This window comes from Tenrec ecaudatus, chromosome 10 (genome assembly GCF_050624435.1).
Source record: "Tenrec ecaudatus isolate mTenEca1 chromosome 10, mTenEca1.hap1, whole genome shotgun sequence".
NCBI lineage: Eukaryota > Metazoa > Chordata > Mammalia > Afrosoricida > Tenrecidae > Tenrec > Tenrec ecaudatus.
The window spans coordinates 49,225,160-49,247,645 of NC_134539.1; the positions used below are offsets into that span (position 1 = coordinate 49,225,160).

Sequence of the window (22,486 nt, forward strand, 5' to 3'; positions counted from 1 at the left end):
CAGCCAGTACTAAACTGATCCATGTGCAAGGGCTGGATCAAGTGTTCCTCCGTAGCACATCAATTAAGTGATGCTCAGTGCTGGGTGAATTCTGCTTTCAACAACGAACATTATCTGTATCTTGCAGTTTATTTGTGTAAAATTTCTCTTAATATGAACTTCCCTGTGTCTAAATAGATTGCTGGAATGTAATGAGATTGAGATATTCTTTCAAAAGGTGAGATGAGCCACTCGGAGAATCTGAAAGTATAAAGAGATCTGACAGGAATGATCTTTTTGACAAGTTCTGCTTTTAAGAGATCTGGTCAAAGCTTAGAAGGAATAATAATAAACAAAAGCAACGTTTCTTAATAAAGGTAACAATCTTGTATTATCCAATCACTGAAGCAATTCAAATGCATTCTTACATTCAACTAGCAAGGAAAGGGAAGCGGTGGGGTGGTGGGGAAGAGAATGTACCTCACATTCTCGGACTCTGAACGTGTGGGTACTCAGTAATACAGCTACGTTAACCAAGACTAACAAGTTCTTACTTGAGTACTGAGAAAAACCAAGTCATCCTGAGACAAATTCTTCTATGGGTGAGAGAGATTAGACAAGACTTCTAAGTTTACATTTTCCAGCTCAAATTGGTAAGCGGTCACCGGCAGTGACTGCTGTCAGTACAACGTGGAGAGCCCTGCAGTGCGCACTGCATTGTTTGAAAACCATTCACCCACCCCCACCCCATGTCTGCACCAAAGCACCAAAAAACCTGAATAAAAACGTCTTACTGAAAACCAGTGAAAACTGAAATGGAAAAAAATTAATCTTAAAAATCTCTACCAAAACAGCAAAAGAAGAAAAACAAAACAAAATGCTCAACAAGCCCACACACACCTTTCAAGACGTTTAGATAAAACTAACCCAGCATGTAACAAGCACATAGTAAGGCACATAAGAAATTAAGTAAATACACAGCAATTCTGGATACGTATCAGCGATTATAGTGGTACAAAAAACCCTTGAGATTTTTTTCCTAAAAGAAGGCCTTACCAAAAATAACTTTTAAAAAATCTGTCAAACCATGATAGACCTGAATATTTTCCTTAAGACTGTAAACTTTTTTTCTGAAAACAACTGTAAAAAAGTAGTTTATAAGTAGGATTTTTCCCTTTTAAAATTTCTAAGATCATTTTATATTACCTGACAAATAAGTATCATTTTGAAATCTAAAACATGAGTTTTCCTAATGAGTTATTCTGACTCTGTAATGGATCCTAGGGGCAGTGGAGATACTTCATTCGCCAAACAGTCTTTAAAAAGTTAAAGATAGCATTATCCAAAGGAGTGCCATCCAGTGAAAAAAGAAATTAATGAGAGAAAACAGTTAAGTTTATGAATTTACCTCCAATTAAACTCAAATTGTTTATGCATAACAATAATATTATCATGTGGTAAATAATTTATAAAGGAACATAATTTCTTACAGGGTCAAGTTTCTGAATCAAACAGCTAAAAAACTTGGTTGCACGTCATTAAATTGCATCCATCAAGTAATTTACGAAGTCTCTATGTTTAAATTACTCTAAGTACAAAGGAATTTAGAAATGTATAAGGCAGATTTGGACCCAAACTAAAAGAAAATCTGTTCTCTTGAAATTCAATTTAATATAGTAATTAAAATTATTAAAAAGTATTTTTTTCTGAAGGCTATTTCCAAAGAAACTACAGTGTAAAGGGAAAACAAATCTTTTATCACATATCACCGGGTGGGTGGGGCAGTCCTCTTTTTTTTTTAACGTATGCTTGAATATCAAACTCAACAAGAGATTTTAGTTATTTTTTTGTGAAAGAGGCAGAATTGGTCTTGAGCTGTTTCAGTCTATGTCTGAAAGTTTTACTAAAATCATGGTCCGGTCTTGTGTGACAAATTTAAAGAAAACTCAGATGGTCGACTTTGAAAAGGAAACTCTGAGGTGGTGATTTTCTCCAAGGTCATGGTTGTGAAGCTCAATCAGGGCCTGGATTGCTTCTTCCACGGACCCCAACTGAATGAGGGCCATTTTGCGATCTTTTCTGAAAATGATATAAAAAGATATTTAGACTTTTGATTCCCAACCTACTTGTCCCCCTCTCAAAGAATATGATTCAATAATCATTTTAAATTTTGTACATCATATTAAATAATGTTAATGTATTTCCTGAAAGCAGGACTTACTGAAAAAATTTAAAAGCCTTCACTGAACATCCCGCTTCTGTGAAAAGATTCTTCAGATCATCCACTGTAACAGAAGGACTGTGAAAAATTCAAAGAAAAATAAAGTCAACTCTCGGAGCTCCAAAATAGCACATGAAGCAGAGATGAACTTTGGCGATCAGATCTCTAGAGGACTTCACTTTTCAAACAGGATAGATAATGAAGCCATGCAATGAAGACATGAATTGGAATTATCTCAACAAGGTTGACACGTGTCCTTAAACCATGAAATTTTTGTTTCAAATTTTTGTAGACAAGGTCATGTACATAAAGGGCAAAACAGCGATTAGTTATCCACACCACTGGCTTCAGTAACTCGTATTACCGTACTTCCCTCGCTGTGACTTGTCTGATATGGTCTAGAGTCCTACAAATGCAACTGTTTCCAGGATAATTCTGAACAGGGGGATATGGTGGTATCCACTTATTTACACCCTTGGACGGTCCCACCCCGGTCATGAATATGGGGTTCCTTCTTTCTTCACACCTGAACTCCAAACTCACTGCCACAGGGACCCTAGAGGGCCGGGGGAACTGTCCCTGTGAGATTCCCCGAATATAATTCCTTTTCCACCCATTATTAGGAGCGAATCCAGGCTTCCTATCATTCCACAGTTCAATCACATCAAGTAGTATTCTAGAACTGCTATCACAATCAGTTTCAAAACATTTTCTTCCTTTTTAAACTCTATAACATAATCGGCACCCCTCCCCACCCCCCAATTTTTTTTTTGCTAATTCTTTACAGGAGTAGAAAGCCTCATTTTTCTGATGGAGCCACCGATGGATTTCCAAAGGCAGACCTTGAGGTGAGCACCCTATGGGCCACCAGGGCAAATCTCTAAAGGCTAAGCTGCCCCACCCTGGGGGCAATACAGTTCACCAGTCAGGAACCACTAAACTGTTATAAACTGACAAGGGGTGACTTCCAAGAGAATTCAGAGACCCTCAATTCCACCTTGCCTTCTCCCTTGTAAGAAGTCACCTGTCATTCCACCAAGTTGCTCGCTCAAGCATCCCCCACAGAAAGGTCCTCCTGGCAAGAAACTGAGCCCCCCCCCACCCCAGCCCCCTTCAGTCAACAATCCAGAAGGATCATGAGCCTCCTTAGAAGTGAATCCTCTAGGCCAGGAGTTCTCAACCTGGGGGGTCGTGTGATTCATAACAGTAGCAGAATGACAATATGAAGTAGCAATGAAAATAATTTTATGGTTGTGGGGTCATCACCACATGAGAAACTGGATTAAAGGGTTGTGGTATTAGGAAGGTTGAGAACCACTGCTCTCGCCCCAGTCAAACATTTAGGTGACAGTAAACCTGCCAGTATTTTAATAACTACCATCCAGTTAAGTCACTCTTGGATTCCTGACTCAGCAACAGTGTGAGAAAAGAAATGTCATGCTTGGCTGTGATCAGGTATCCAACCACGGACAACTAATAGAGCGGTCTATCGCATGAGCCAGACAAAATCACCTTAACTTCTGACTGGCAGCTCGCGTGGTGTAGGACCACAGCAATTGGTCTTATAAGGAGACATACTGGAGTCCATGTTTTATGTCTTACTTTTGGTATGTCACTCACTGGTTAAATGCAACTAAAGATTGCACTTCAAAAGTTATTATGTAAATTAAGTAACAGTTTTAAAGCCCCAATGAAGTACTCAGCCCTTGATAGATGGTTCAACATTATGCTTTTTCTCTCTTCTAACCACAGATCCTATGTAAATTGCAACTGGAGACAAGGTACTGTACGGTGTATGTAAGAAACCAAAAAAGACAAGTTCCTGCCACAATATCTGAAGACGATGGTCACATACTTGTCATGCACGCAGACTTACAGAGCCATGTTGCTGCGCTTTCCTGTCTGTCCTTAGGTGACTCCTCCAAGTCTCCTAGCCAGAGGGAGGCTGCTTCACCGCCCAGCTTACAGGCCTCTCCATGTAGCCTACCCAGACTTAAAAATTATGTTTCATGGAAGAGTTTTTTGTTTTGCTTTTTCTAATAACTGGGTAATTATTTTTATTCCTATTCAGCTTTGATACTGATTCTTTTTAAGTTCTCTTTCCTTTTTTTTTAATGGTACTGATTCTTAATGTTCCAGAAATTTACCTATCTCCCTTTCTCCAGCCTTTACATTTATATACCCACTACCAACATCTCTCACCTCTCCTTTCTAAAGCTTACCCCGCTTCGTGTATAGTTTAAGCTATACAAAACTCATTTTATTTTGTAGGTCGATGCTTTCCCGCATTGGAATAAGGGTTGGCCGATATTCCCAGAAAAGAGCCAAATAGTCCATGTCTTAAGCTTTGTGAGTCATACGGTCTTGGTTCTGTTTACTGCTGTAACACAAACAGCTGGAGATCATAAATAAAGAATTGACTGCTTGTGTTCCATGAAACTATTTTTTATAGATGCCAAAATATTGATTTTATGGAATTTTCTCATGTTACAAATACTCTTAATTTTTTCAACTATTATAATATAAAGCTGTTAGCTCAGAGCTCATAGAAAAATATTGATTTTGCTCATGGGTTAGAGCGTGCCAGCTCTCTGGTCAGAAGGTAACTAAAATACAAGTTGGCTGTAACAATGGCTAACAAAGAGATCCACAAAATGGGCATGTAGGTATAATTCTTAGTTTTTAAGTATTTGTTTTATATGATTTCATACTTCAGAGATTTTTTTAAAGTACAGAATTTTAAAACAAATTATTTGGTTTTCCTATATTGCCTAATTAAAAGTATTTTACACAAGGATGGGCAAGTAGGTACCAATGAAATATTTCAGTAAAAACTTAATTGATAAAAAACATTAATTGATAATAAAAGGCAGTAATAACGGAAAAAAAAAGATTTATTTATGTCAGAACTGTTACCAAGTCCAAGAACCAAATACCCATTGTACTCCCCTCAGAAGAATGCACTTTAGAGGACAGCACTGAAGCTATAGCTCAGAGAGAGCGGCACGTGTGATCAGAATCCACAAGAGCAAACAAAGAGGGCAGAAGAAAAAGTGGAACACATCCTGGCCCCCCAAGCTCTAGGCAGACAATGCAGAGAGGAATAGGATAGGCCCCACCAAGAGACACAAGGTTCCTCACCAACCCACAGTGCTATGGGGACAATGCTGGAGACACAGTGTGGGAATTGTGTCCGATATGACCTCATCATGCTGGGGCTAAACACTAAGGGCGTGCAACAGGGCAGCAAGGAGAGCAAAGCAATGAAGTCCCCGGAGAATACCAAATATAGATTTTGGGCCAGGACGTAGCACCTCACCAGACTTGACTGGAAAAAACTCCTAAAGGTCAACAGTGAGACCTGGAACTATTTACAGGCTTTTCTTTGTTTTGTCGTTGGTTTTTTGGTTGTTGTTTTGCTTTGTCTTGTTTTTGTGCTTATTACTGTCTCTGCATGTCTATCTACATGAGATAAGTGGGATTAACAACCCGGAGGAGGACACTATGGGACCAACAGTTCAAGTGGAGAGAGGGGGAGGCAGGGAAAAGGAAGTGGAATGTGAACAAACCCAGGGAAGAGGGAACAACAAATGATCTAAAAATGCTAAGGAGGGTGTAGCAGGTCTGGTAGGGCTTGATCAAGGGTAATATAGCTGAGAGGAATTACTGAAACCCAAATGAAGGCCAAACATGATAGTGGGACAAGAGGAAAGTAAAAGGAAATAGAGAAAAGAAGTAGGAAGCAAAGGACATGTACAGAGGTCTAAATACAGGCATATACATATGTAAATATATTGATATATAACAATAGAGAAATAGATCTATGTACATATTTTTATATGTTAAGTATTCAGGTAGCAGACAAACATTGGGCCTCTACTCAAGTACCGTATATATTTGTGTATAAACCAAGTTTTTCAGCACATTTTAAGTGCAGTTTTTGTGGTAAAATTAGGTGCTTCGGCTGATATTTGGGTCGGCTTATACTAGAGTACACATGATACTCCCTCAGTGCAATGACAATTTGTTCTAATAACCTGGCATTCTGTGATGCTCACCTTGCCAACATGATCACTGAAGACAAAATGGATGCAAAAACAAATGTGGAAAGCTGATGGTGCCCAGCTATCAAAAGATATAGTGTCTGGGGACATAAAGGCTTGAAGATAAACAAGAGACCATCTAGCTGAAAAGCAACAAAGTCCACATGGAAGAAGTACACCAGTCTGTGTGATCATGAGGTGTCAATGGGAACAGGTATCTGGCATCAAAACCCAGACCAAACAATCTTATCAATGTGAACAATGGGGAGCTCGGAGTGGAGACCCAAAGCCCATCTGTACACAGTTGGACATCCCCTTACAGAAGGGCCACAAGGAAGAGAGGAGCCAGTCAGGGTGCAGTGCAGTACTGATGAAACATACAACTCTCCTCTAGTTCTTTAATGCTCACCCCACCCTACCCCTATTATGACCCCAATTCTACCTTACAAATCCGGCTAGACCAGAGCATGTACACTGGTACAGATAAGAGCTAGAAACACAGGGAATCCAGGACAGATGAAGCCCTCATAACCAATAATGAAAGTGGAGATACCAGGAGGGAAGAAAGAGGAAGGTGGGGGGAGGCAGGAGGCTCCGACCATAATGATCTACATATAACCCCCAGAGGGACAGACAACAGAAAGTGGGTGAAGGGAGATGTTGGAGAGTGTAAGATAGGAAAAAAATAAATTATCAAGGGACCATGGGAAGGGGGGGGGGAGGATTTGAGGTAATACACCAAGGGCTCAAGTAGAAAATGTTTTGAAAATGTAATGGCAACAAATGTATAAATGTGCTTGACACAATGAATAAGTATGTATTGTACGAGCACCCAATAAAATGATTTAGAAAAATAAAAAAAGGAAATGATGATGGCAACATATGTACAAATGTGCTTGACACAATGGATGGATATATGGGTTGTGATAAGAGCTGTAAGAGCCCCCAATAAAATGATTAAAAACAAAACAAAAAAGACATCCATAATAAATTGGGGAATATCCTAATATTCGCTAATTCCATATTTGGAAAGAAATGTTTAGAATGCTGCTATCTTTCCCTTTTGGGAGTGTATGGCTGAAGTGATAACCTACTTAAATGCATTGCAACAAATAAGCTATTACCTCACAGAAACCGGTGACCAGTACAATTGCTAAATCCAAATAATTTCAGTTGATTACACATCCCAACCCATGCATTTTATGTGGCACCCTGATGGCAGTGTGGGTTGCAGCTGGGCCGCCAACCCACCCGGTGACCATTTGAAAGAGTCAAGTCATTCGTGGGACAAAGATGAGGCTTTCTACTCCTGTCAAGATGTTCAGTTTTGGAAACCCATAAAGGCAGTTCTATGCTGTCCTGGAGGGTCGCTCTGAGTTGAAATCAACTCTGTGGCAATGAGGGAGGGAGACCATATATGTTAGAAGATTAGTTATTGAAGTAAATAGCCGCTAAGTACATACGGGATGTTGGAAAGATGGAGAGTGGCTGATGGTGGGAAGATATTTTGGAAGTTTTTGGAGCCAGGCTTTTTAAAGCGATGCAAAGGACTATTACTGAAATCCTTGGTCAGCCCCTGGTCCTCCTGTCCCTCTCGAGGAAGCTGGACTGCTTGATGTTTGGACAGGGTAGCACGAAGCACTTTTCCATACAGCCTCTGACCACTCAGATGGTTCATTGCTAGTACAACAGAAAAACATAAATAACTTAGTCATATCTGCCCAAGTTATAAATTCCTCTTTATTTAGCCATTTAAAGTTATATTATCCGTTTATGGGTTGAAATGGTTTTAGAAGCCAAAAATTATCATATTGGGAAATGTATTAAATTATCTGATTTTACTATACTAAAACAAAGGGGGGGGGGAAGTCAGCCAAGCGTAAAGGTACAAACAAAATCTATCATCCCAGTCAAGGGCCTAGAACACTGTAAATGTTCAGTAAGTGCTTATTGTACCTGTTACTCTCAAAGTATTCTTATATAGCAGTGGTAATATTTTAAATAGCCCCTCTAAGGCGGGGACCTTTGAACAATACTTTCTTGCACTGTTGTGAAGTTTTTCCATGCTTTAATACAACTCAATTACTTTAAAATTTTAATTTGAAAGTAGAGTAAGTATGCAAAGAGAAACAAAATAAATCATCTTTACTAGTCTAACCTTAATGGGAAAAAATCCTACAGTTAAAGCACTACGCATCAATACTACATTCAAGTAGATAAATAAAATTCAAACTTTAAAGAATAAAGCATGTTTTAAATATTAAAATATTAAGTACATCCAAATAATAATGGAGACAGTACACAAAACTTCTATCTTGTAAAATTTTATTGCTACTACTAATTTAACTGCTTACTTTCAAGGAAAACGCAAACCTAACCAGAGCAGATTATCACTATTATCATTCTTCATTAGTACCTAATTGAGCTTGATTTGCATCTGCCATCTGAACCAGGGCATTTTCTTTCTTATTAAACATAATCTTCACTCGATGCACATCACCATATACTCCTAATTAAATAAAGAACAAGTTTTTAGGGTCAGATCATGTGATTTTAAATTTCTTTTGTTAAATACATTTGAACTAGGCTTTTCTCCCCTCTCATATGATAGACTCTCTCTGGGTAATTTCATTTACACTCCATTTTTGTCTCTCTCCTAAATTCCAGACCAATTCATCTTTTTCACATGGATGTTCCATGAACACTTCGAGCTTAACATGTCCCAGCTCGTCTCTTCCGTTCTAACGCTTCACTGCGTTTGTGGAGCCTACCATGTCCACACAGTTACTCCAGACAGGCATCTGCAAGCCATCTTTTGACTCTCCATTTTTAAACTCTGCATCCAGCCATTCACCAGTACCCATGGATTTTATTGTATTGCCGAATTATTGCTTCCATTTATTCACTTCTCCTCCTCCTACCAACAAAGTTATTATACAGGGCTGGATCACAACAATAGTTCCCAAATTGATCTCATTCTATCCAAATTTGCAGGCGTCTGGAAAGGGAGTCCTATATCCCAGAGGGCATACAAATGGTTATCAGTGAATGGGTTGGAAAAAAAATAAAATTCTTACTTCTAAGATGTGTTTACATAAAAGTATATATTGAAAGGGAGAACCGATCTTGGAGATCTATGTGTAACCTCCTCTCTTGGAGATGGGAAATGGGAAGGTGGGTGAGGGGAGACGCTGGGCAGTGTAAGATAAGATAAAATAATTATTTATAAACTATTAAGGGAGCAGGGAGAAGGGGGGAGCGGGAAGGTAGGGGGAGTGGGAAAAAAGGGAAACCGAGCTGATTCCAGGAACCCAAGTGGAAGGCGAATGTTGAGAATGACGAGTGCAATGAATGTATAAGGGTGCTTTGCTCAATTGATGTATGTATGGATTGTGATGGGAGTTGTTTGAGGCCCAATAAAAAGATTTATTTTTTTTAAAGTATATGGTAAATGTTTACATAAAAGTATAAGAAATTTTTATTATATCAATGAAATTCCAGATAGGAAGTTCCACAATGTGAAGGACAAGCTTTCTCATTTTTCTTGTATTTAATGTATACAAAAAATCGTTTCTGGTGTACTAAAGAGACGGTCAATATTAGAAAAATTTTAAATAATGCCTGTGACAATTTTCAAGATACAAAATTTCCTCACACACAAAAAAACCTAAGCTCAACTAATTAGCAATTAGAGACATGTATTTTCAAAACAAAAATTCAAATATTTCAAGTTTGCTGCCCTTTTCAGAAATGACAAGTAGGTAGAAATTTTTGAAAAAAGTACAACACAATTTGTCTTCGAGGTGAGGCCATTTTTAAATGAATTAGAAACCAGTTACATTTAGAAAGAATTGTACTTTCTAAGAAAATGTTTCCACTCATGATTTTATTATTAAAAATTACATTAAATGTGTCACATATAAAAACTTTCCACACTGACAATAAATAAACAACAGAAATGTTTTTGGAATGGTAGAAATATCTTAAGATTTGAGAGTGACTATGTTTGCAGAGTTCTGAAATTTATTAGAAACCTCTACCTTTTCAAGAAACTTGTAAACAATTTAGAACCTACATTAAAATCCTCCACAAGGAAGCATATCAATGAGATTCAAATGCAACAATTTATAAGATCAACTGATTAAACATAAGTAAAATGAGACAGTATAACAGATATTAATGTAATACAGTTAATCGTAACTAATAAAGGAAAAATTAAATATTGTCATGGACATGCTTTTTTGTCATGACAGCTATTAAAATCAAGTATTTTGAAAAAGTGAATTTAGTAAATCAAGACATAGGATAAGAAAAAAAATCAAACTATTGTGAATATTAAATCCTATTTCTTACTGAATGTTTTCTGAAAAATAGGAGCTATCACAAAAATCTTTTATGCTAAATATTGCTTATTCAATTGCTATCTAATTTATTACATCTGTAGGTACATTATGCTTATATATACTCGTATATAAGCTGAGTTTTTCATCATAAAACTGGGGTTCGGCTTATACACGGGTCAGTGGTACCCAAGCGAGGTGTAATATCTCGCTGGTGATTGCCATTCCTGTGCTGTTCATTCAAAGCCCTGCTGACACTGCAGGGCTTCGAATGTTTGTTTACTCACATCTAACCAATCAGAGCCGTCCTATGACATGGACGGCTCCAATTCGCAGAAGCACCCCTAGTGATTCACTTATGCCGGCAGCTGAACTGGTAAGGATGTGTCTGTGGCTGCGCTCCGTCTCTCCCCTCTGGTCTCTGTGTTAATTCACATCCTGCATTTCCCACCCTAGGCTGATACTTGAGTCAACCAGTTTTTCTGGTTTCCCAGGTAATAATGAAGTACCTGGGCTGATACTCAGGTGGGCTTATATTCGAGTATATATGGTAAGTACAATAAAAGATTAATATAATTAATAATTAATTGTTGCTAGCTATCATCACCCAATTTCAACTCAAGGTGACCTTACATACAAAGTGGCTTTAAATGTGTGGTGAAAAATTAAATAAAAGATACTGGAATTTTTCAACAAGCTTTTTAAAGCCCCCTCATATAACAACAACAAAATACTGCTATGGCCTAGATCATTCTCACAATAGTTTGTATTATTTATAAATAATATATCACATCATATCATATTTCACAAATTAATCATGTATAAATTAAGATCTATGCAACATTTTATGGCACATAGACTATCTTAAAACACGAATCTCATTAAGGCATTACGTTGCTTCAAATGATCCAATAGCTTTCCATTGTTCTTGGGCTAAAAGTCAAATTTTAATAAAGCTTGCACAGCCCTGTATGACCTTTTGCCCCATCCAGCTGTCTATCTTCAACATGGTCCTCTGTCACTCTCCTCTACCATGTGTGCAAACACATTTGTCCTACCTTTCTTCCTGGCTAACTCTTACTTAGATTGGGTGTGTCTACACCCCCCTTCAGATTGTGTGTCTCTCCCCCCGCCACCTCAGGTACATGAAAGGGTACCCCAAAATATACCGGAAATGTGCTGGGAAGGGCTTAAGATTTTGTAGTATACATCCCCCCCATCACACCCTCCCCCACCCCAACAGCTAGCAACTCGCTCTGAGTTAGCGCACCCAGTGGCATCACCTGGGAAGGTTCTCTCTGGTCACAGTGAATGTTTTCATAAAAGCAGCTTTTCTCAAACCTCATTTTTTTGTGATGGCTGATTAAAAGAACAGCATGGGGCTGTGAAATTTTGTTTCCTGTTCAGGAAAAATGCCACAGGAACTGCTGTGATGACGAACACAGCTTACAAAGAGTTTCATGGGAAAATCTCAAGTGTACAAGTGTTATGTTTCTAAAAAAGTGACATGTGCATTGATGAAAAACCTTATTCTTACAATAATTTATAAATTATCAAGGGTTCATAAGGGAGGGGAGGGTTGGGGGGGAGGGGCAAAAGTGAGGAGCGGATGCCAGGGGCTTACATGGAGAGTAAATGTTTTGAGAATGATGAGGGCAATGAATGTACAAATGTGCTTTACACTATTGATGTGTGTATGGATTGTGATGGGAGTTGTATGAGCCCCCAATACAATCATTTTTAAAAACATAGAAAATAAAAACCTCATTCTGGATGTCCATCAACTTCCTGAATGGATGAAAATGTCAACTCGTAGTATGTTCCGCGAAGTCAGACTATTAATCAAGCTTTCTACTTAGAGGTTCTTTAAAGATTGCGTAAAAATGTGTGACCACAACAGGACTGATTTGCTACATAGGGGACTAGTTCTGCCACAACAATGCACCTGCTCACGCAGCCATGTCAGTGCACCAGTTTGGGGCAAAAACCAGCATGCCTCAATTATCCCACACACCTTACTCATCTGACACCCCTTGTGCAACTTTTTGTTTCCGCGAAAGCAGAGGAATATGTAGAAGAGATTAAAAAAAAACAAGGGAGGTACTGTCAGCCATCCAAACAGATGAGTTTGAAAAATGTTTCCAAGAATGGAATCACAGATTTGACAAATGTATTTAGTGTAATGGAGAGTAGTTTGAAGGTGATATGGGTGTTTTGTTAAAAAAAATTGAATATATAGCTTGGGGAAAGGGTGCAATTCTGGTTTTTTGGAGTACCTTCTCATAGGCTCTCATTAAAAACTGTACTTCCTGATTACAAAAGTTTATTGTAATACTTCTTGAGTTTTAGTCACCACTATATACTCACTATCAGATACACCGTTGGTAATCAATACATATCACTGCACAAATCCACTCAATTCATATATAAAGATAATATTAAAGATAGCAAAAAGTAACTCACCAAATAGGATAAAAAGTCCATGTGGTGTGATAAGCTGTTTGAAAAGGATAACACAAAAATATGTTATTACAGAACATAGAAATCTTAATTGAGCTTAGTTGTAGAATAACACCAGGTGGTTTAACTTGGCTTTATATGCTTTGATATATGCTAGTGATGAGCTTTTATAAAATCCTTACAACATGAACAAATATTTTAATTTGAATATAACACTAGATCATAAGCTGTGATACTTCCTCCTAAATCTATTGACATGTAACACTTTTCAACTCACATCAGGATTGAGATTGGTGACAAGCAGAACAGAATTCCCTGGTATGCCACCAGCCCCAGGAATGGCCATCCTCCCAGTGACAGCAGAAGAGGTGATTGCAAGAGGACCAAGAGCTCCAGGAACAGCAGGGACTGACAGACCTTTTAAAAACACGAGAAGCAGTTCATCTGCTAGTTATTTACACAATTGTAACTCTTAATGTAACTTACGTAAACTAAATGAACACAAGAGCAAAAATATAGAAGTAAACACAACACAGCTACCATAAAGTTATTAACCCTGAGTTTTCTGCTATAGACTGTCTGGGAGGAGAATTTCTTATTTGTTGACATCATACTCAGTACTTTATTATAGAGTACTTTGTAGAATTACTACAATCACAGGTCTTAGAAGTCATTAAGATTTTTAGTATATGACCACAAGCATTCTAGTGTGAGATGTATCTGCTAGCATACTTTGTAAATGGATATAATTTTCACACTGACTCCACAGATATACAAAGGAAATAAACCCTTCAGAAGAAGTCACAAATATGCACCCAGTGTAGTGCTATCTGACAGTCTATATGAGAAATGCTTTTGTAACTCATAAAGTTCTGCATAAATACTACTACAACTTACAACAGGCATATTGGAATCAATATTCTTTTGTATCAGGATTTTAGGAGCCATATGTACTCCTGTGAGTCCTGGTTGTGTATGGTTTGCACATTGGGCTGAGATCCGCAAGACCTCTTCTCCTGTACTTCAATCTAGTCTCCAACTTGTGGATAACTTTTGTTATTGTTTAAAGGTCAATCACACATGAGTTCAGAATACAGCTTAGCTACCCTATGGGCTATATCCTTGGGGGGGATGGTGGTGGTCATGGTGTGATTCTAATTCTAACTGAAGAGGGTGGATCAGAACTGCCCCATAGGGTGTGCAAGGCCGTGCATCTTTACACGAGCAAACTGCCCCATCTTTCTCTTGTGGAGCACTTAATGGGTGTGAACTGTTGGCCTTTTGGTTTGCAGTCAAGTGCTTAATCACTGTTCCCGCACAGCTCCTCAAACACATCAGAAACCTTCAAAAATTTCACAGAAAAATTAGATTACATTTTAATTCTATATTTCCATTTAACTTTTTGAAGTCTGTCCCCCATAACTAAGTTGTCTTAAAACCGCCAAAAAGCTAAAATTTAAACAAGCTTCATATCACTCTTTTAATTTAATACCATCCTCTTTTTTAAAGAAAGAGTTGTTCTACTCTCCAATTTGGAAAAGTAGGATATAAAGATTATTGTGAGAAAGTAACTATGTTGCAATTTAAAATTATATTCTTGAATCAGCTGGAAATTGAAGATATATACAATAGGTTTAACACTATACCATTCCCCCATTCACCAACCTTAGAATGTCTTTACCCACCAGAGATAAAGCTACAAAAAGATTTTCTTGTTATCAAATAAGTTTTGTATTTGAAGAGGAATGAGAACTCATTATGGTCTGTTATAGTTGAGAGGGAATATATATGGCTATATTTCCTCAATCTTGAAACAAACAAGACACACACCCTTGCATGACATAAACTGAACTCACTGATGACAAGGGTTTCTGCGGTTGAATAGGACATATGTATTCATTCAAATATTTACTGAGTGCATACTACAAATGAAGTGCTGACCACAGGCATTGGAGACTCAGAGATGAGTAAGACACAGGTCAGTTCAACACAGCAAAGACAGGAGCAGTTTATATAATAACTAAAAAGGCAACTCCAAGGGTATTTAATGTCACAGTAACCCATAATTAACTATACCAAGGACAAGTATAAATGACGAAGACTACGTAATAAAATTAATGAAGCAAAGACTGAAATCAGATAATGTGTTATAAAATACATCGATCTTGTGCAATGTGTCACTTTTATGATTAATGCACATAACGCTTTTATTGTGAATCCTTCACATATGATCATTTTCCATCTTGTAAGTTTCTAGAAAATGTAGAACTTCATTTAAAAATCATTATAGTAAGTTCAATGATACAACAGTCACCTGTAGCTTGAGGAAATCCAAGGGCTGGGCCAAATCCAGCAGCCCCTGCATATGGGGAGGAAATGATACCTGGGGCACCTAGTGGAGAAGAGAAGCTACAATAAATAGACTACCTTCCATAAAGTGGTTATCAGAGCACTATAAAACAGTATATCACTGTTGAGGACATTCAACGAGGGTCTAGTGTTAGAAATACGAATGTACTGAAAACGGTTCGTTTTGACTGGTTGACGAAGTCTCAGGAGGTAGAACTGGAACAAAACATTATGCGATTGAAAAAACAAGTGTTTAGTGTGTATTACATACTAAACAAATACTTCTTTTCTTTCTTATTGGAGATCTGGTAGCTAGCTATCATTATCATCAACAACAACAAAGAAAACTCCAATAGAGGAGATGGTTCTCAGAGAAAAATCGTGCCAAGTTTAAGGTGGCAGGAAGACATTCAAATGGAAAATAAGGGAGGAAAATCAGAATAACTATTAACAGAGATACAGATTTCTGAATCAGTCAAAGTGAGAGATAATTTTGCTGGGTATCTCACCTCTTCTGTGAGTAAAAGATTTAATGTATGCCGATCTTAAGTTTCATTTTTAAAATATCACAATTTAAAAGGAAGAAAGTTGTTTTTTTAACATAATACCATAAACTTTATTTACTGTTAAAATATTTTAAATACAAACCTCTTCCTTGCAGACTATCTTGCTATACGGCATTCTTCTTTTTTTTAATTTAAATTATTTTATTGGGGGCTCGTACAGCTCTTATCACCTTCCATACCTACATCCACTGTGTCAAGCACATTTGTACGTATGTTGCCATCATCATTTGCAAAACATTTTCTTTCTACTTGAGCCCTTCGTATCAGCTCATTCCCCGCCCCTCCCTGAAAGTAGTTCTATTCAAGAGCAACTATGTCAAAAATCTCCAGGCTGTAAATCAGCATATTTAAACCAATATTTTAATATGTAAGACTATTAGTTTGAAGCAAGTGGTTTTGTGGTTTACATAGAATGAGTAATATTAATAGTAATAGCAATAAATCTGCACCTGAATTTTCCAAATCCACTTATTTTGCCAACTAGCAAAACAATGAAATATTAAGATTTACTGTAGGGATACACTTTGTTCCAAGATTCTTGCTTTCCTTTAGAAACAGAGAACTCAAGAAGAAAAAGACAGACATGCATGAGGTCAAGTGAGGGGCTTTCAAAGGTTCACAGACAGATTTCATCATCTTTTCCCATTATCTTTTCATTCCACTTTTCCACAAACCGCTTGAAACCCCCTCGGAAATGAAACATTGGTTTCCAGAGAACATGTTTAGGAACACAAAGAGGACCTACTCACCAAACGCAGCAGCCAGGGCGGGTTCCAGGGATGGCTGGCCATCGCCAGTAGGAAGGTCTAAGCGAGTGAAGTCTCTGCTTTTATCATTATTGTATTTCACATTGAGGCTGGTGAGCTTGGAGAAGTCAATGCGCAGGGTACAACATGCATTATAGATGTTCTGACCATCCAAAGCCTAAAGCAGGTGAGAAGGGACACTTTGCAAGACAACACCATGGGTACAATCAAGTAGCCTCAGGTCTGGCACCAAGTGGCAGTAGGTATAAAGCAGATGGCAATGGGCTAGTGTCAAAGACCTGGCTTATTGTTACCTCTGATATGAAGCGACTGAGGCTCAGCAGAAAAAGAAAATCCTTATCTTCACTTTTTTCATTTGTAAAACAAAATACTACCCTACCCATCTTGTCTATAAATGCTGTGGTAATATGAGGAATTAAAAACTTTGGAAAATCATTGGGAATTATATGAACACTGAACCAAACCAAACTCACATTACCAACTATTATTATTTTACCTGCAGTAAATGTTTAAAGATAAAGTTTACATTTCTATTTATTTTTTTGTCCATTAAAGTTTACACTTCATCTTAATTCTGGGGAGTATATTTACATGAGTTTGAAAGAAACAAAGTCTTTGGTAAATGGTACTTGTCAGAGACATAAAATCTTATCTACCACTTAATATTTTTGTCTTTTAAATCTATTTTGTAAGACATTGAATAGTAAACTGAAAAGAATTTGAAGTCAGTTCTGACAGATCAAAAATCAATAATCCTGTATTCCTACAATAAAAATATACCAAATGGCAGCCACTATGACTTTCACAAATGCTAAAAGTTAATGAAAATAGACACCAAAGCACATCAAAAATAAAGCATGAAAGTATACAAAAACTTTGACTTTTTTTTTTAACTGTACAACGTGTTTTATGTGTGTCGTTTGTCTACAACATTGCTGCAGCTGTGAAGTGCAGTCAAGTGGGTTTGGATTCGTAGTGACTTCATATGCAAGAGTGCAGCAGTGCCTCATCCTGCGCCGGCCTCACCATGGTTATATTTGAGCCCACTGTTGCAGCCACTGTGTCCATCCATTTCATAGGTCTTCCTCATTTTCTCTGCCCCTCTACACTCTCTCTCTCTTTTTAATCATTTTATTGGGGAGTCGTACAACTCCTATCACAATCCATCCATCAATCCATTGTGTCCAGCATATTTGATGCCATCATCATTCTCAAAACATTTGCTTTCTACTTGAGCCCCTGCCCTGGTAGACTTTTCAGAATAGTCATTAGCATGTATGCTAACCATCTCTCGCTGCCATCCAGTTCAGGTTGACTCGCAGCAACTTGATAGGGCAGGGCAGAACTACCCTTGTGAGTTTTTGAGACTATAACTCTTAATGGGAGTACAAAGCTCCGTCTTTCTACCCTTGGATGGGTTGGTGGCTTCAAACTGCTGACCTTGGGGATCACAGTCCAACTCGTAACTACTTTGCCACGAAGTACAAAATACTGTACACAGGCAGAGGATACAAAAGATGCAAAGGCTACATTCCTAACTAAGAGCAAGTACTATGTGGTGCACAAAAGTACCATATCTTAGACAAGAAGTTTTAAATATTTCAGATACCAATACAAGATAGGATTAAGATTATGGATAGGGTGGGGAAAGGAAAACAAAAGGATGAATACAAGGAAGAAAAGGGTAGTGGGGTCATGGGGCATTAATCCACCCAAGGGGAGGGTATTGTTTATATCTCCACAGGGAAAGTGGGACCAGACTTCAACCCAGTGTCGCAAGGTGTGAACGCAATATCCCGGTGTGGAGGAGGGAACCGGTGGAGAGGTCTGGGAGGCTGGCCCAAGCACCATAAATTAAGTGGATTCCTGCCCCTCCCCCGAAAAGAATTTTTTCCAAAGGACGACATTGACTCTGCAGCTCTGGGAGATGGACATATTTGATCAGAGCACACGGGAGCAGATGAAGGGGCAGGAGGAGAGAGTGGAGCACAGCCTGGCCCACCAGGCCGTGATGATGATGTTCCTGAGTAGAGCAGCCAGTCCACAGAGAGAACAACATGGCTGGCCCCACTATGAGACATGATGCCCCTCAGTGACTAAGGGCGATACAGGGGACAGCACCGGAGACACAGTGTGGGAATTGCACCTGACCTGATCCCACCACACCGAGGCAAATCACTGGGGGAGTGCAGCGGAACAGCAAGGGAATGGAGTGGCAAGGTCCCCAGGGAATGCTGAAAGTGGACTTCGGGGCCAGGGCGTGGTGCCCCAACAGACTGGACTGGAAAACGCTCCTAAGGGCCAGCAAATGATCCCTGAACTAACTACAAGCTTTTCTCTTGTGAACTGTTTTATTCTGTTCTTTGTCAGTGGTTTGTTTTTGTTGTTTTGTTGTCTGGTTGTATACTGTTGCTTTGTTTTCCTCTGTCTAGTTTTCGTGCATGTTAGTGACTCCACAGGTCTGTCTGAATAGGACAGGCTGGAGGAACTATCTGGAGGAAAAACAACAGGACCGACAGTTTTGGGGGGACTTGGGGTGGGGGGGGTTAGGGGGGGTAAGGAAGTGGTGTTAACAAACCCAGGGACAAGGGAAAAACATGGGACCCCAAATGGTAGAGAAGTGGGAGTGGCAGGCCTGGTGGGAAATGATCAAGGGTAAGGTTGCTTAGAGAAGAGGTATACTCTAGCCCAGGTGGCGATGAAGCATGGTAGTAGGGCAGGAGGAAAGTCAAGGGAGATGGAGGAAAGAGCTAGGAGTCAAAGGGCATTCATGGAGGTCTAGACAAAGACATGTACATGCAAATATATATAGGAGGATGGGGAAATAGATCTATGTGTCTATATTTATAGGTCAAGTATTAAGGTGGCGGAAGGACCTTGGGCCTCTACTCAAACACTCCCTCAATGCATGAATACCTTCTTTTATTAAATTGGAACTCTATGATGCTCACTCTCCCGACACAACGGCTGGAGCCAAAGTGGGTGAACAAGTAAATGTGGTGAAGAAAGCTGATGGTGCCCGGCTATCAAAAGAGATAGTGACTGGAGTCTTAAAGGCTTGAAGATAAACAAGCGGCCATCTAGCTCAGAAGCAACAAAGTCCACATGGAAGAACACACCAGCCTGAGTGAGCTAGTGGTCCCAAAGGGATCAGTTACCAGGCATCAAAGAACAAAAAATCCTATCATTGACTGCACACCTCCATGATAGGATTGCTGAAGACAAATGGGTGCATAAGCAAATGTGGTGAAGAAAGCTGATGGTGCCCGGCTATCAAAAGAGATAGTGTCTGGGGTCTTAAAGGCTTGAAGGTGAACAAGCGGCCATCTAGCTCAGAAGCAAATAAGCCCACATGGAAGAAGCACACCGGCCAGTGCGATCACGAGGTGCCCAAGGGACCAGGCATAAGGCATCATGCAAAAAAAAAAAAAAGATATAAGTGTGTGTATGTATGTGTATATATGTGTATATGTATATATGTATATATATATATCATATTAAATAAAGGGGGAAGTGCAGAGTGGAGACCCAAGGCCCAAGTGTCGACCAATGGAGATCCCCTCATAGAGGGGTTTAGGAGAGGAGATGGGTTAATTAGGGTGTGAGGTAGTATCGATGAAGAACACAGCTTTCCCCCGGATCCCGGATGCTTCCTCCCCCCAACTACCATGATCTGAATTCTACCTTGCAGGGCTGGATAGGACAGAGGCTGTACACTGGTGCATATGAGGGATGGAGGTACAGGGAATCCAGGGTGGATGATACCTTCAGGACCAAGGGTGTGAGGGAAGATGCTGGGAGAGTGGAGGGTGAGTGGGTTGGAAAGGGGGAACTGATTACAAGGATCCACATGTGACCTCTTCCCTGGGAGAGGGACAGCAGAGAAGGGGGGAAGGGAGACTCCGGATAGGGCAAGATATGACAAAACAACGATGTATAAATTACCAAGGGCATATGAGGGAGGGGGGAAAGGGGAGGGAGGAGGGGAAAAAAAAAGAAGACCTGATGCAAGGTGCTTAAGTGGAGAGCAAATGCCTTGAGAATGATTGGGGCAGGGAATGTATGGATGTGCTTTATACAATTGATGTATGTATATGTATGGATTGTGGTAAGAGTTGTATGAGTCCCTAATAAAATGTAAAAGAAGAAAAGAGAAAAAAATTATTAGGGCAAAGACTGTACAGATGTGCTTTATACAATTGATGTATGTATATATATGAACTGTGAAAAGAATTGTATGAGCCCCAATAAATTGTTAAAATTAAAAAAAAAAATAAAGAAAAAAAAAAGATTATGGATAGGTATCAATAAGTAAACTATAACTAAACAGAACATCAAGTATTCCTATACTATAACTATTTTAAAAAGGGACATGATAGGATTGGCAGCAGGATATTTTCTAAGATTTGAGATTCTTCAATTTAGAGTGCAATATGAACCAAAGTGAACACGGCTGTGAAAGGTGAAGTCAACCAACCACCCTATAGCTGGTTTCCTAAGAGTGAAAAAAAGTACAAGAGTGGAGATAATGTGACTCTATTGGTCAGATTTCATAGGAAGCTCTATTCACAGAACGTTAGCCTTTAAAATGACCGACACAATCGGGTTCCAGAAACCTGAGAATGGAGCCACGGCATATGCAGAAACAGTAGTAATGTTTTAAAAAGAAGATCTGGGGAATGGAGGTGAACCCCGTCAGCTATCACTGAGCTAAGTAATTAACTGAAGTGTGAAAAGTGAAGATGACCATAATTACCATTCTGGCATAATGGGCAATCACCGGGTCAGCAAACTGAAGCAAAGCTTGAAACTGATTATTCTTTGTAAAGGTGATAATCTTCAAGACTGTGCCAAATTTAGAAAATATCTAGGGGGAGAAGTTCAAATTAAGTTAAATCTAAGGAAAACGTCAAATGAAAACACTTTTATAAATACAACTTGATTTATGGATCCCACTTTTAAACGGTAACTGATTTCCTCTATTATAACTGCTGGCACACATTCCAAATGACATAAAACGGAATGGTGGAAACACTTTTATTTATTAAATATATAAACCCAAAGCAACAACCTTGATATTTCTGATACAAAGCACAAAATTACAGAGGTTACACTGAACTTACCTGATGAAGAACTTCCAAAGTAACAGGATAGAAGAGGTTTTCAATAATTATTCGGAGCACTGGGCTTTGCCCAGGAATAATTGTGCCTTCATTGGTAGGCCCTCCAGAAAGGGCCAGACTTCCCGATTGGGCAGCATTGATGGCCTGCAATGCAGCATGGGCTCTCTATAAAATAATCCAAAATAAGAATCTCTTATCTAGAATCATTCTATGAATCCAGAAAAATGGCTGTTACTAAGCAATAGAAAAAATATAGTAAAATAAAAATATAGTTTCTACTTTTTCTGGACACTCGGACCCTAAACTTATACAATCAGTTAAGATTCAAAAGCCCTGCATGTGATCAAAATGATACAATATTTAATGCTTAAATTTACTTGTAAACAAAGACAAAGAGTGAAATTTGGATCAGATATTATTGATATATAAAATATATTATTTATATTGATACATAAAAATATATATCCTAATTTTAAGACAATATGAAATATTCAAAACCCCAAACCGACTGTCATTGAAATGATTCACACCCATAGCAATCCTGCATAGAGTTTGCAAAGCTATACATCTTTATGGGAGCCAACAAAACAACCTCATCTCTCTTCCATGGAGCAGGAGTCCAACAACCACTGTACAGC

General features: G+C 38.7%; 1 protein-coding gene across 4 annotated transcripts in view; it reads right to left on the reverse strand.

Moving 5' to 3' along the window:
- Positions 1-343: 343 nt before the first annotated feature.
- Positions 344-22,486, reverse strand: part of PTBP3 (polypyrimidine tract binding protein 3) — a 78,263-nt gene continuing 56,120 nt past the window's right edge. For 3 of the 4 annotated variants that reach the window (XM_075560323.1, XM_075560322.1, XM_075560320.1), the window contains 10 exons: positions 21,849-22,013; positions 21,482-21,592; positions 16,708-16,882; positions 15,358-15,435; positions 13,321-13,460; positions 13,047-13,080; positions 8,660-8,752; positions 7,707-7,923; positions 2,201-2,278; positions 344-2,058 (listed from right to left, as the gene is read on the reverse strand). In XM_075560323.1, the coding sequence (XP_075416438.1) occupies positions 1,926-2,058; positions 2,201-2,278; positions 7,707-7,923; positions 8,660-8,752; positions 13,047-13,080; positions 13,321-13,460; positions 15,358-15,435; positions 16,708-16,882; positions 21,482-21,592; positions 21,849-22,013 (1,224 nt within the window). In that variant the 3' untranslated portion in view covers positions 344-1,925. The remainder of the gene's footprint in view (positions 2,059-2,200; positions 2,279-7,706; positions 7,924-8,659; positions 8,753-13,046; positions 13,081-13,320; positions 13,461-15,357; positions 15,436-16,707; positions 16,883-21,481; positions 21,593-21,848; positions 22,014-22,486) is intronic. The other variant, XM_075560319.1, reaches the window with a different exon arrangement.